We start from the raw sequence: 14,520 nt of genomic DNA on the forward strand, positions 1-14,520 counted from the left end.
GTTTCTTTCTTTAATATTTTTGGAGCTCTGTGCTTCTTTCATTCTCTTTCACAAATGGTTGCATTCCATGTGAAGGTAAAATTTCTCCCATACATGCTTTTGACAGCCAAGCTCAAGGGGGAATATGACTATTCTAGAATTAATACAGCAGTGTCTTTTACATAGTCTGTATTGAAGCAGGAATCTTTGGTCATTCCCATGGGAGGATTTGTTTTGGTAGTTGTTAATGCAGAGCTGCAAAACAGAACCACATGAACAGTTAACATGAATTTAATCAACACTGACCCTGAAACATTTTTTAGAGATGAATAACAAAGTTTCTGTACTATCAAAACCCAGCAGGGACACTTTCTTCTAAAAGAAGAAACAAGCAGCATCAAAGAAGTTGCTGTGGGATTGCATTAGCTGAACTGACACAAGTCTTGTTAAACTGACATTGAAGATATTGCATCTGAGAAGGTTAGTAAAGCTGTGCATCTAGATAACTGGATGAAAATAAAGCATGGATGTATTTTTAGGACTTAAGTCTAATATATTTCTGTACAGTTTTATCTCCACAGTAAACAGAGTCATGTGTTTGCATCAGAAGTGTGACAATAGTTTAATTATTTGAAATAATGTGGCTGTACACATACAATCTCCTTCTGCAGGTGCTCATTGATTTACAGTATCTTACATAAAAATATATTAAATTTCTTATCTACTTTTGTTGGTATTAGTAAAAAAATCTCCATATGCATCATTTAAAGCTCTTCTGTACATAGCAACTGTCAGACCTAAAGATATAGAAGTTAAAGGCACTCTAGATGAGCCTTACAGTCACATACAATCAAAAAAGACACCAAACCATGCTAGAATCCATGAACTTTGAGGCATACATACAACCCATTAACCTTTTTCCCAAATTTTCTTCATAACTACAAGTCAAATAATTTTCACTGGTAACAATAAACTACTCCCTGTAGTTTTACACTCGTGAACATTTTCCAAATCATGATTGAATCCATAAGTTGATCTCTCAGCTATGGTGGCTTGAGAAAGCCTAAAAAGCAGAGAGTCTCCACTTTTCTATCCTCCTGCCAGCTATATTTTGTCAAAATAGTTAAGATTCCTGTCTGAATATATAGACAGATAATATCAATAGCATAAGAAAAGCCACTTCTTATGTAGCCACACATCAAGTGTTTGTTTCTCCTCTTTTGTATTCTAGGACTGCAGTCTGACCTGTGGTACTTTTTATCTGTTGTTTATAGCAGCTGAATTGCAGCTGGGTGACCTTTTGTACTCCACTGCTCATAAAATGTCACCAAGCTCCTGAGTTAAGCATGTTTTCCATTTACTGATACCTCTTGTGGCACTGAATGGGGATTAGATTGACAAACTGTGCTGACTCACGTAGTTTCATAGAGCAACCCAAGAGAGTGGAAATATCTGAAAGAGCAGGCAACACCTTTTCTTCATACAAGTGAGACAGTAAATCAAGTTAATCATAAACAAAACCCAAACAAGTAGCAGAAAGCTCCTCAAGCTGGTATTTAGCCTTGCTCTTGCTGTGATGAACAGCAGTGCCTCTGACAGATAATTTTTTCTTGAGTAGTCATTTTACTGAGACATCCTTTCTTTGTGGGCAGGAATCTGTGGACCTGAAGTTTAAAAAAAATAATTATACTAATGTAGTAAATACATGCTTCTAGTTTCAGTGATTCCAGCATTTTTGGGGAAAACTCTATGGGCCAGGACAATGTAATCTCCTACATTTACCAGGCAAGTTTTTTTGTTTGTTTTCAAATTGATGCAAGGTATTGCTGCCCTTTATGATTGCATTCACTTTAGATATGTACTGCCCTTTATGGCTGCATTAATGACTGCAATATGTGGATTAAATAAGTAGCCTGAAATGAGCTTTGCATTTGGCAGCTGCTCATATTGCTACAGCTTTTTAGCTTACTTTTAACTCTCCATGTGCCAAAGAGAAAATATCCCCAGCAAACCTTTTTGTATTAAACTTGACTAAACTAGAATAAATGAGACCAAGGCATACTTTCCTTTAGCTGCTGTAATCTACATTCTGTTCCCTCTAACATTCAGAGTGCAAACTCAGTTAAGCAGGAAGTGGCCTTTTTTGCATGCCAACTCCATGATGGCACTTTAAATCCAAAAGTGGATTAGTAACAGTTGCCTATAATTAAATGGGTTATGAATTGCTTTAGTTAATTTTGCACAAGCTCAAAGCAAGCCTGTAGTTATGGTACTAATGCTGAAGCAGAACTGGTTTTTATTTTCAGTATCTACCAGGCCCTATTGCAACTAAGAGCCTGAACAAGCTATATATTTGATTGGTAAGGTAAAGGAGAAGGCAGTGACATGAAGTATCTGATGAACACTTTTACAACAGTGAAGAGACAGACGGCATTTGCAGCATTGACTCTTCACCTGGTTCATACCAACTCAGAATTTTCCAAATGTTACAAGAACATTATGATGTCCAGTTCAGAAGGCAAATGTAAGATGCAATAAGGACTACTGTGCCCACAGCTAGACTGTAAATAAATGCCTCTATATAGCCCTTCAGCAATTTTTATCAAAAGAAGTAATGGGTGTTTGGTGTTTTGGAAATGTTGCTTTCATTTCAACAGCATTTCTTATGTCCAACTTAAAATGAGAGAAAATGAAATTTATTCTACATTGTGCACTTCTGTTCCTCTCTTTATACTTGACCACCTTTAAATTTATATATTGTTATTTATTTATTAATGTTCATACAATCTGTTGCATTCTTTTAACACCTTTTTTCCTGTTGGCTCCTAGTTTTTGTTAGAGTTTGATTTGAAAATGCCAGTAATATCAACTGCAGTTTTACAAAGATCAAAACCCACAGCATCTTTGAAATATTTTTATTAATGCTGAAAGTAACTGTGGTGGGGGTGACTGAGAATTGTCCAGTGGAGTTATTTTCTTGAGGGAGATTTAAACTATGGCATAATTTGGGCACTCTCCCAATAATGAAAAATCAGTGATGTGTGAAAGGAAGATCTTAGGGACACTGGCATTTTGTGAAAGAAAAGCAAAATATATAACATGGGAAAAGATGAAGATCATAAATTTCAATTGCAAGTAATTACAATTCCACGCGAAAAACAAGAGAGGTATCAGACATTTTCTTCTTATAATCTTCATCAAATTTCTCATTCTGTGCCACAGTGAAATGATTCTTCCAGTCTGCAACGGTCCCTAAGAAATTACAAAGCAAAAAAAGAGAAAAGATTGATTTACCAGTATTTCCTGAAGCTCATTATCCACAACTTATTGGATACTTGTACTTCAATGCTTATTTCAAAATGACAGAATGACAACCAGAGAGGGTTGATGTCAGTAACAAACCTCAGTACCTTTTCTCATGAATGGGGAAATGGAATGATCCATTATTCCTTGAAAATCTTTAGTGTAGTTTGCCATGGGATTTTCCTTCATTACCTCAAATGAGGTGTTATGGACTATCTTGTTTAGAACCTCCTGACTCAGATCCTTCTCTAGGAACTTTGCAATCTTCTGAATTTCTCGCTTTGGATTCTGCAGGAACAATTACATGGGATAAGACACAGAGCTAGGAAAAGCAAAGAAATCAAAGGTCATGTGGGAGCTGCAATCCTCACACAGAGAAGATCAGGTTACTGTATTTACTGATACTGGCATTATAATATAAAACTGTTGCTTGTAGTTAGTTTCTACTAGACTTACAGATTTCAGAGCTCTATAAACATATGTTCAGCCTTTTACCTCCTTCATATCTTCATAGAAGAGATAGAGTATACGGTGCTTATCTTTTGCCTTCCACCATCCTTTTACGTGGTCATACCAGGAACCCCAGAGGACTGAAAAAGAAGTAACATCAGCAGCTATAAATGCTGATTGTGTCTTTAACACATCTGGCACTCATGTTTGCCTCTTAACCAGTACCTGTGAATTTCCAAGCTGGTTTTGAATCAGTCTGGCTGTGGTAATAAGCACTGAGAGTGCTACAGCATTTTTGCTATTAATCCCTCAGGTTTATGGATGCTTAGAACAGGACTCGTGTAACTTTCAAGGGCAGCAAATGCAGATGCATTATAGTCAATGAAAACACACATTTCCAGTATTCATTTGATCATCTGGACAAGGCTTGTCTTAATTAGCCCTGCTTTGAGCAGGGCAGGGGTTGGGAATGTATGGACAACAAAAATCCATTCCAGCTTGCATGATTCTATGATTCTACCTGGTTTCAATATTTGCTATGCTGTCAGAAATGCCTGCTTCTCTCAAGCAATGTCAAAATGATTAGCTAAGACAGAAGTAAATATGTTCTATACTGTATGTCTGCTCTGAGACAGAGAGCTCCCAAGCTGAGCTGGTCAAACACAAGGCATAAGGCCTCCTTTGGACATGTGACTCTCATGCTGGTTCAGACAGTGGTATCTCTAGGCCTACATGGTGGCAAAAACATTAATGACCTAAGCAAGCTTTAGTGACTCAAACTGTAAACTGCCATCCACTTGACCAAATTTTGTTTCTTGGATATCCTGTGATATCAGCACCTCTTTTAGAAAGGGAAGAATCTGCTTCTGGGGTTGCCTGCCCTTAGTTAGAGAACTGTCTTTTTTCCGACACCTGATTTTTATATACAATAATTTCGGTACAAAGACTTCCTTATCTCAATTTCACACTGCACATTTCTATCCAAATTAACTCTCCACTTCTTTTTTAAATTTCAAATTTTATCAGTTTATAGTAAGACCAGTTAAACCATTGTTCCTTTTCTAATCTCAGAGAGAAGAGATGAAGCCTGAAAATTGTGATATATGTTTCTGAATTACAACAGAATAAAGATTAGTGTTTATATTTTTTTCTCAAAATGGAAGCATAAAGATAGATTTAATCCTTTAGGTAATAATAAAAACTTGTGAATGAAGAAAAATTATGACTGAAACACCTTCAGCAGATATCCTTCCTCAGTGTCTGCACAGGATTTCAAACCATAACTGAAATTTAAAAACCAATGCCATGCATTCTTAAAATTATCAAAGTCTCATATACAACTGATTGCAGTTAATCACCTTTTCCAGCCATGAATTTCTCCACAAACTCCTCCCAGGTTCCTGGATCAGGCAATCCTTTATTCATTCTGTGGAAATGGTAGTATGACACCAGGTTGTCTTTTGCATTTCTTGCCACGTAGATTATCTTTATTGATATGAAAAGAGAGAAAGAAAGAAATTAACTTGCATATACAAATATAGTTATTGAGCATCTCCTGGAGTTTTCTCTTAGAGCCTGCTGGTAGAGATTTAAGAGGTTTTGCTTTGAAGCTGCCATTTTCTAGAATCCAGCTCAGGTAATCGAGTTGTGACTTTAGATTCCCACAGACTTCACACATTAAAGGGAAAATATTTTTTAACACCTTTTGATTTCCCAGCAATTCTGGAAAACATATTCTTCCCTGGTTTATGTCACTTTCTTTGTCTGTGAGGTAGAGTAGGGCTCTTCAGCCTTACCTTACAGTTTTGTTCCCAGAAGGATGGAGGCAGCAGCTGCGCGGGCAGATGAGTTTTCATTGTCCGTGGAGATGGCATGGCTTCAGCTAACTCCACACCTGTGGGATGTTTAATTATGAAAAGTTGTTCTCTAAATTGAACTAGCACTGCTTTCCTATGCTCACACATGTGATTGTGACTGTGACTTTCCAGCAGTTCACCTTGGACTGATCACTCATCTCCAAAGCACTTACTAGCAGGGTAACATATACAACATTACTTAAGCATCTTCAGTGTTTCTAGAGAAAATTTGACCTGTGTATTTGAGTAGAAAAGATTTATATCTTTTTGCTTTCTTGGGCCCATACTTTCTTTCAAAGGGATTATGATAAATACTGATTTCTATTTATCCAACCAAAGTTTTTCCTTTGCAATATTTGGTGGTCTCCTTCCACCTTAGAGGTAAGAAATATTAGTTTCTTTCTAGGATACAAGAATATGACGGCCGACTTGACTTTGTGGATAGCACATAAAGAGAAAGTAGGAGAATGACGGTGGATTTTCAGTAGCTATGGATATATGGGACTACTTGGGAATATCTGATGATATTTGGAGATGTGTTATCTCCTTCCCTTTCCCTTTTAGACATCTATCATGACCTCCATAATTTTTTTCCCTGTCATCATGTATCATCCTCTGTCATCTATCATTTTTGTCTCTCTCTGAGTCAACACAGTCTAGTTTAGAAGAGAAAAAGTAGCACTTCTGCAGAGCTAGTCAAGCTTTTTAGCTTCAGATGTGAGAGTCTGACTTAATGATTTGTTTGGAAATGGAGCCCTTGCTGAGGGAGACTTTTGTAAGAAGCTGCAAGCCAGTGAAGCCTGCTGTTTGCCTGAATGTTCCATAGCTTGTTTAGATGACTAGACCCTGGAGCTGAGCAGCAGTTACTTGAAACAGTAGCAAAACCACTAAAAAACCATTATGCACCTCTCAGAAAGAGGTCCATGACATATGTTTCCTTCCATACACCCTGTAGTCTCAGAATGGCATTCAATTGCCTCCGTGCCCCATTCAATTGCCATTATATACATATCTGCTGCTGGTTTAGATACTGTGGAGTATCAAACACAGCTTCAGATACTACTACAAAACATCGTGGTCTTCAGTAGCAGCTGAAGCAATCCCATCTGCCAGCCTTGCAGCACCTTGAGTAGCACTAGATGTTTATGTTAAAGCACCTGAACTGGTCCTTAATAGCCAAAATGGTGCTTAGTTCAAGAACAAAGCAAGTGGGACCTTTTCCAGGACACTTGTGGCATCAGCGCTATGTGCTTGTTTTGTTTCATTTTGTTTAAAATACAGATAATATTCACCTGAGTAACGTGCAGATGGAGGCTCTGCCAAAAACCACTCGAGGAAAGGGTGGCGTTTGTAAGTAGTCTCACGTTTACACTTCTCAGTATCTCCATTTTGTTGAATCATATCCACTATCTCCTGGGTCCATGTGGTACCTGAAAATGTCAACTGTTTAGATGTTTCTATCCAGGATATCCAAGAGTTTCTGTATTAGGGCACTGAAAGCCAGAAGGATGGACTCTGTGCTAATGGGGGAAAAAATAGACAAAAGAAAATAATAGACAAAATGGAAAAAGAGTGCAATACAGGCAAAATGCCTAATTAAGCAAGAAAGGTAATTCTCAAAGCTCAATTCAGGAATTCCATTTTAGACAGACTTCTTCTTGCCTGAAGAAATAAGTCCCCACACCAGTACTGAAAAAAACACTGGGATAAGCTGACTATTGTTGGGAGAATATTATTTGCAGAGGAATGAAACACCCTCCTTTAATCCCTCACAAAAATTCAGCTATTTTGTTTTCATACTGAATTTGCATAACAAAATGCGATACCTGAACTTCAGTGAGTTAAAATTTCATACAGTGTGAAAATATAAAAAAGTGGAAGTATTTGCAAAGTTTTCCTTTGAACCATGTTAATGAAAGTCTGTACATTTCATCTGTCTGAGTGACTGCAGCATTTGTGAGAGTTACAGTATAGTGTATCTCATGTGTCACTTTTATTTTATAGCTGTCATCTCTGTGTCAGCCACATCTCCTCTGAGGTACTGTGGCAGGTCAGCTAGAGAACAGGCTAAGGGATAAATTGGAAAGCAATTTAGGCAGGAGATTCAGCCCTTCTTAAGATGCTTGTGTTGTGCATCTCACACAGATATGACATAATGTCAAATGGAATCCTAACTTTATTTATTTTCAGTTCAGTGGCTAGAAGGTTTTAATCCCAGTTGGGTAAAATAATGTGGTTTTGCCTTTAGTATACAGGTAGTAAATCAAAAGCCTTCAGGTTTTACAAAAAAACTAATAGTGGATTTTTTTATTAAAAACATTTTTCCCCTACTGAAAAAAAAAAGCCCTAAAAATTGTTGCTAATTAAAATAATTATTTTTTATGATGATCAAATTCTCCCATATCTGTTCCTGAATCTCCAAAACTGTATGTTTTTATTCATACAGAATTCATATTGATGCTTGTTATTAATTGTTTTCTTGTGGAGTAAGTATAAAGGGTTGATGAAGAGGAGAAATATTGTCCAGTCACTGAGTAAAATGCCAGATAGCTAATAATAATGGTGGTATTTTTCTTTGTTGGTTTGTTGACCAAAATTATTAAATTAATTTGGTTATTTTAAAGAATTAGTCAATTTTCAAAAATCACTACTTGTTTATACAAAAAATCATTCTCCAAATACATAATATGTTTCACAGTCATACAGTTAGTTTCTATTATTTCTTAGTAATGATCACTTATTTCTAGGCACTGTTAAATTACTACATATTGGTGGAAAACTCCTATTGTCACCATTAATATAAATGTATATAATCTCAGTTAAAGGTAGCAATTTTAGGTCATTAGACTTTGGGTGTTTGTACTTTAGTAGTAACAGGTAGTTGATGCATCTGCCAAAGAAGTCAGGAGTTACTAGTCACAGCTGACACAGCTTCATTTCATTAAAATATGTCTAGTTTGGAGTTAAACAAATATCAGTCACAATAAAAAAAAAATCTCAATCCCATCAATAAGCATGATGCCAAACCTTTCTATTCTGTTTCCTACCCACACCAACCTGCTTTTGCATAGGTTGCAATGAGCACATCATCAGGCTTGGCTTTGAACTTCCACACTTGGTCCCAAATGCTGGCAATTGGTTGTGTGAGGAGAACACCATCCAATTCAAATAACCCAGGTTGAATCATTGTCTCTTCCAGACTCAAATCTTTCATTTTATTCATGGCAATGAGAACTGCATGAAGAAAGGCTTAGAATTAACATGGCTGCTCTGAAAAAAATCTGAATTTACTCATCTTGAGGTCTCTCTTATTGACAAAATTCCATGTCCTCTGATTTCTTTTTGCCATGATTTGGTCTATCTGGATATATATAGACCCCTTAAAGCTGGATCTCATTTTCAGAAATGCATGGTGTATTGCTAGTGGTAGTTTTCTGTGTCTCTAAAAATCACTTTGTTTACTCAGATACAAGAAGAGAAAAAAGTCATTATTCTCATATCAAACACATTCATGTAAAATTCTGATGATTGGTATGAAGGCTTCTAGAGGCAAAAAAAAAAGTAATCAGAGGTGTGATTCAAAAGAAGGCAGAGAATAACAGCAGGTAATGAAATCAACACACAGGACCCAGCCCTTCCTCTGTGAAGAAAATAAACAGAACTGCCTGCTAACACCCTTTGTGCCTTATACTCACAAAAATATTTACAGACCTTTTCCGTGTTTCGTTCCTGGATCTTAGCACTCTTGGAGCTCTTTGCTATGTTTTGAAATATGTTGCCCATAAATAACCTGAACTAGATTGATCATTAACTAAAGGTTGTTAGACTTTAATTATGTGAATCAATCTGGTTTACAATAACTAGTTATTGATTTCTGAATTTCTCTCAGGAAGTCCTCTTAAGCATAACTTTCAGAGCTCCAGAGTCTGGTCAGAAGAAAGCTGTGCTTAATGGGAGGCTATAGAAATAATCTCAACTAAAAATATCATCCAGAAAAAAAGACTTTTTAATCACAACAGCAAATATCGCTAGAATATTTTCTTTAGTTTCCTTGTTTACTCACAGCAAGTTCCTGCAGATTCAGCTGAGCGGAGTGAGATGTTGGATTGGTGGCTGGGCAGTCACTAAAGAAATTTTTTAAAAAATGAAGGAAAAAGAAACTTGCCTGAGAATTTTTCCTGCTTAAATGTCTTCAGTCCTTGGCTGTATTGACAACTACGCAGGAACTTAAATCTTCAGGCACAAGTAGGTTGAAAACTTGTGTGGGTGGAGATTCCATTCTTCCTATCAGTATGAGGAGAGTAAAGGAGGAAGTCCAGCAGCAACCAACAGCTGAGCACTTTTTCTGGCATGGTTTGCGAAATCTGTTCAAATCCTGTGAAAGAAAAACACTTGGAATTCTCATGTAAAGAATGATTCTTTACTGGCAACAACATAAAATGTCAGTCAATAACTCCAGCAAGGTTATTAATTTGTCTCTCTCATTGTCAGCAGTCTTGGAATAATTAATTTTCTTCCTAATATCTAATCTAAATTGCAAAGATCCTGTGTGTACAGGCAAAGGAAAAAACATCCCAAAAATTTTATTCTCTATTTCCGATCAGCAGGTGATCCAGCCACCTTGCAGAAAGCAGGGCTTCAGTCCACAGGTGGTTGCTGTATGTAAGCCTACTGCACTTATACTTACTAGCACTGTGGGAATGCTATGGGGAAAATAAACTCCATCTTATGGATGGGGCATTTCCAATTTCTCTGGGCAGCCCCTTCCTGTTCTGGGGACCCCAGAGCTGGATGCAGCATTCCTGGTGGGGTCTCACCAGTGCAGAGTAGAGGGGTAGAATCACCTCCCTGAATGCACTTCCCAGCCTCCTCTGGATGCAGCCCAGGACACATTTGGCTTTCTGGGCTGCAGGTGCACATTGCTGGGTCATGTCCAGGCTCTCATCCATCAGCACCCTCCAAGTTCTTCTCCCCAGGGCTACCCTCCCATCTGTTCTCCCCATCCAGCCTGTATTGATACTGGGAGATGCCCCAGCCCAAGTCTGGCACCTTGTGCTTGGTCTTGTTAAATCTCATGAGATTCCCATGGGCCCACTTCTCAAGCCTGTCCAGATCCCACTGGATGGCATTTGGTCCTTCAGATGTGTCAACAGCACCACTCAGCTTTGTGTCATTGACACAGTTGCTGAGGGTGCACTCAATCCTTTGTCATTAATGAAGATATGAAATAACCCTGGTCCCACCATGGACTCCTGAGAGACTTTACTTGTCACTGATGTCCATCAGGAGAGCCACTGACCACTACATTCTGGATGCTACTGTTCAACTACTTTCTTATCCATCTAACAGTTCACCCATCAAATCCAACTCTCTTCACTTTACAGAGAAAGATTTTGGGGGGGGACTGTGTTAAAACTTATGTTTACATAAGTCCAGATAAATGACATCTGTAACCTTTTTCTTTTCCACTGAAATGGTCTCTCTGTCAGAGCAGGCCACCATATTGTCCAGGCAGGGCTTGCCCTTGGTGAAGTCATACTGGCTGTCCCTAATCACCTCCCTGTCCTCCATGTGCCTGAGCACAGCTTCTACACAGGTTGGTAGCTCCCAGGGTCCTCCTTTCTGCACTTTTTAAAGACAGGTACAATTTTGTCCTTTTCCCAGTCACCTGAGACTTTACCTGACTGCCATGGAGAGTGGCTTGGCAACTGCATTAGCCAATTCTGTTAGGATTCTGGGATGTAGCTCTTTAGTCCCACAGACTTTAGGTTCAGGTTCCTAAGATAATCATGAACCTGATTTTTCCTTACAGTGGAAGGGACTTTGTTCCCTCAGTTCCCATCCTGCTGTCCATCAACTTAAGAGAGTGGCAAGAGAAGTTGCCATTGGAGACAGAGGCAGAAGTCTTTGAGCACCTCAGCTTTCTCCTGCTCCATTGTTACCAGTTTTCCATCATTGTTTATTGTTGCAAGTTTACGTTCTATAACCTTCTTTTTCTGGTTAACATACCTAGAGAAGCCCTTGTTACTCTTTGTGTTGTTTGCCATGTTCAGTTCCAGATTTACCTTGGCCTTCCTCACCTCATCCCCATATAACCTGACTATCTCAATACTCTTGCCAGGTTACCTATTCTTTTCTCCACTATCTGTGGACTTCCTTCTTTCCCTTTAGTCTGATCAGCAGTTTTTTACTCATTCCTGCTAGTCTCTTGTCTCCTCTGTTTGATTTCTTGCTCCTGGGGATTGATACCAGATTCCATAAGGTCCATAATATGCTGACAATATTAATTATTAGTATGAAAGCTCATGTGAGGGTGAAAAGGACCTTGTGAGCCTGACTAATAAACCATCCACATCAGTCCTCGATAGGAGAGATGTATTCCCTCATCACCCCCACAAGGCAGATACAGGACAGCAAAGCCAGCAATTCCAGGGCAAAATACAGAGGCATTATTTGTATTAACATGTTCACAAAATAAAGAGAGAAGCAGCACAGCCAACAAGCTGTGACCTGCACAGGAGCTTGCCATGTAATACCTGCTATAGCTACAGCACACTTAATACAAAACTGCTGTTATCTTGAGCCCCATGTTGGGTGCCAAAAATGACCGTGGTGAGTTGACTTTGGATACCAGCTGCCCACCAAATTCCTCCATCACTCCCCTACTCAGCAGGACAGTGGGAGGAAAATAAAAGGGAAAAATACCTTCTGTGTTGAGATCACGCAGTTTACTAAAGCAAAAGCAAGGGTCATGTATGTGAAAACTGAAAGATTTTATTCTCTACTTCCCCTCAGCAGGTTTTGTACGGCACTTCCTGGGAATCAGGGCTTCAGGACATGTATTGGTTGCTCTGAAAGGCAAGCAGTGTAAATTAGGAATGCCTCTCTTCCTCCTCCTTTCTCTTAGCTTTTATTGCTGAGTACACATCATATGTTATGGAATATTCTTTTGGTCTTTGGTCAACCACTTGATCTTTTTCTGACTCTTACACCAAGTTTTTCTTCTGAAGGCTGACAACACCAGAACGATTAATTAAACCACAACAAGCAGAGAAGGGTAAGGTACAAAATTTGAGTAAGGTACAAAATTTTTTTTACTTTCAAGTTGTCTCATGGGAAGATTTGCTATTTTCCTCTCTGTGTTAAGCCCTGTGCTGGTTCTGCTTGTTCTTCTCGTACCTGGCAGGTTATTTACTGGTTTGTAACATTGCTCACTACTCTCAGTTATGCAACCATCCTGATAATGCAGTAATCCTCAAAGCATATCATTTGTGTGTATGACAAAGAAAACCCAAGACTGCTTATTGAGCGTCTCTTTTGTATTGCAGCTGTGAATCTGAGTAGCCCTTGGACAATGCTCTGTGCCAGATAGATAAGCTGTAGTGAGGTCAAAAATCACTGTCTGTAGCTTTAAAACTGCTTTTGAAGTAGGCAATGAGTGATGAATTTCTTCAGTTCTGAAGAAAGGGAGATGAAGGTGGAACTGGCTGGTCCAGGAACTGGATTTCTTCTCTGGAGCCATGATTTACAGGACCACTATAAGAAAAAGTTTCTGTAGAGATCTTCCTCCAGGTTTCCTTTCACCTTTTCCTGAGTGCAAACTGGTGGCAGGTGTTTTCTCATCCAAAACACACTGTGCTTGTTTTATTTTATTATTGAATTTGATTTTATTTTTGCTTGTCGTTGTTTTCTTTTATTATTTCCATAGTATCAGACTTCAACTTGGATGAAGACTACAAATCCTACATCAGTATCAAGCACTATGATGTGGTTTTAAGTCTGATTAGCCTAATATTTTGCCTACACTTAATGGTCTGTATAATATAAGGTACTATTTCTTATAAATTAAAATTTATATCGGATACATTTGAATGAATGTGTTTCTGTGTTATGCTTCATGTTTATATACTTTATATTACATTTCTCTTAAACTCAGGTCTCCCTCTGCTGGACAAAACACAATCTCTTTATTCCAAAAGATGTTAAAATATTTTGACTTGAAAATTACATTTGATAGCTATTGCTATCCTTAGATACCAACCTGTATTCCTCATTCAGAAAAATGCGTACTTTGGAGAATGAAAGAACACTCTGGACAGACCAAGGTGTCACTTTGAGGCTTCTTGAATTTTAAAACTGCATTCATCTCTTGGTGACTGAATTAAACTTGATCTGACTGTAAGTCAGTGAGCAACCTTAGGCGACAAAAGCTTTTGGTACTGTGGGATCCATTTAGACTCAATCACAAATACATCCTGCCACAGGCTCCTGGCTACCTCCATATGCTGTGGAGAGTGATCCTGCAGGTGTCTGTAAAATAAAAACACTACCAATCTACCAAACACTACCAACACTACCAACACCACCAATCTTGTGGTGGGTATTTAGTATTGGGTTCCAGCCAGATACATGTGAAATAATCGTCAGAGATATATTTATGCTGTAGCAAAGTAAGTACTAAAGGATATTGTAAGTGTAACCATGGAATGAATAGTCCTAAGACTTTAATTAAGAAACACATTTAAGCACCATACCTAAGTGCAATCTCTATCAGTAAAGCATTTATGTTCCATTACCATCAAACTCCTGAAATTTCTTGGTTTTAAGTATTCTCTCTCCAGTAGAGTTTCCTCCAAGGAGAATTGTTGGAGCCTACAGTGTGTATAACACTGACCAGCTCCACATGTGTTGGGGTCACAGTAATATTATTATAAAATCTTGTTATTGTGGGCATGCATACTCAATTGATAAAGTATAATTGGAATCCTGCAGCTTTTTAAAGTACTTTTTCCAATAAAATATGCAAATAAAATGCTTTGTGGTTTTCTGAACCCTAAACCTAAATGTAACCCTAACCCTAGGCAGAGCAGGAAAAGCTGCATTTTTCTGAGGTGCCAAGCACATGAGTGTAGCCAGTAAGAAAGTTGTGGAG

At 38.2% G+C, this 14,520-nt stretch overlaps 1 protein-coding gene across 1 annotated transcript; it reads right to left on the minus strand.

The window, feature by feature from the left end:
- Nucleotides 1-2,795: 2,795 nt before the first annotated feature.
- Nucleotides 2,796-9,820, minus strand: SULT1C4 (sulfotransferase family 1C member 4). The gene is made up of 8 exons (XM_071431156.1): nt 9,652-9,820; nt 8,646-8,822; nt 6,881-7,018; nt 5,529-5,626; nt 5,091-5,217; nt 3,778-3,872; nt 3,390-3,570; nt 2,796-3,231 (listed from the first exon to the last, which is right to left on the minus strand). The coding sequence occupies exons 2-8, from the start codon at nt 8,809-8,811 to the stop codon at nt 3,119-3,121; spliced, it is 918 nt and encodes a 305-aa protein (XP_071287257.1). The 5' UTR covers nt 8,812-8,822; nt 9,652-9,820; the 3' UTR covers nt 2,796-3,118.
- Nucleotides 9,821-14,520: the final 4,700 nt, after the last annotated feature.

Source organism: Agelaius tricolor, unplaced genomic scaffold, assembly GCF_023055355.1.
Source record: "Agelaius tricolor isolate 1412-34295 unplaced genomic scaffold, bAgeTri1.0.p SCAF_7, whole genome shotgun sequence".
NCBI classification, from domain to species: domain Eukaryota; kingdom Metazoa; phylum Chordata; class Aves; order Passeriformes; family Icteridae; genus Agelaius; species Agelaius tricolor.

Excerpts from the sequence above, each read along its gene's own strand:
- SULT1C4 (XM_071431156.1), bottom strand. The coding sequence starts at position 8,811 with ATGAATAAAATGAAAGATTTGAGTCTGGAAGAGACAATGATTCAACCT. Across the intron at positions 5,218-5,528 it reads TCTGGGAACAAAACTGTAAG|ATAATCTACGTGGCAAGAAA; the intron begins GTAAGGCTGAAG and ends ATATCAATAAAG. Across the intron at positions 3,232-3,389 it reads TTCCCCATTCATGAGAAAAG|GGACCGTTGCAGACTGGAAG; the intron begins GTACTGAGGTTT and ends GTAATTTCTTAG.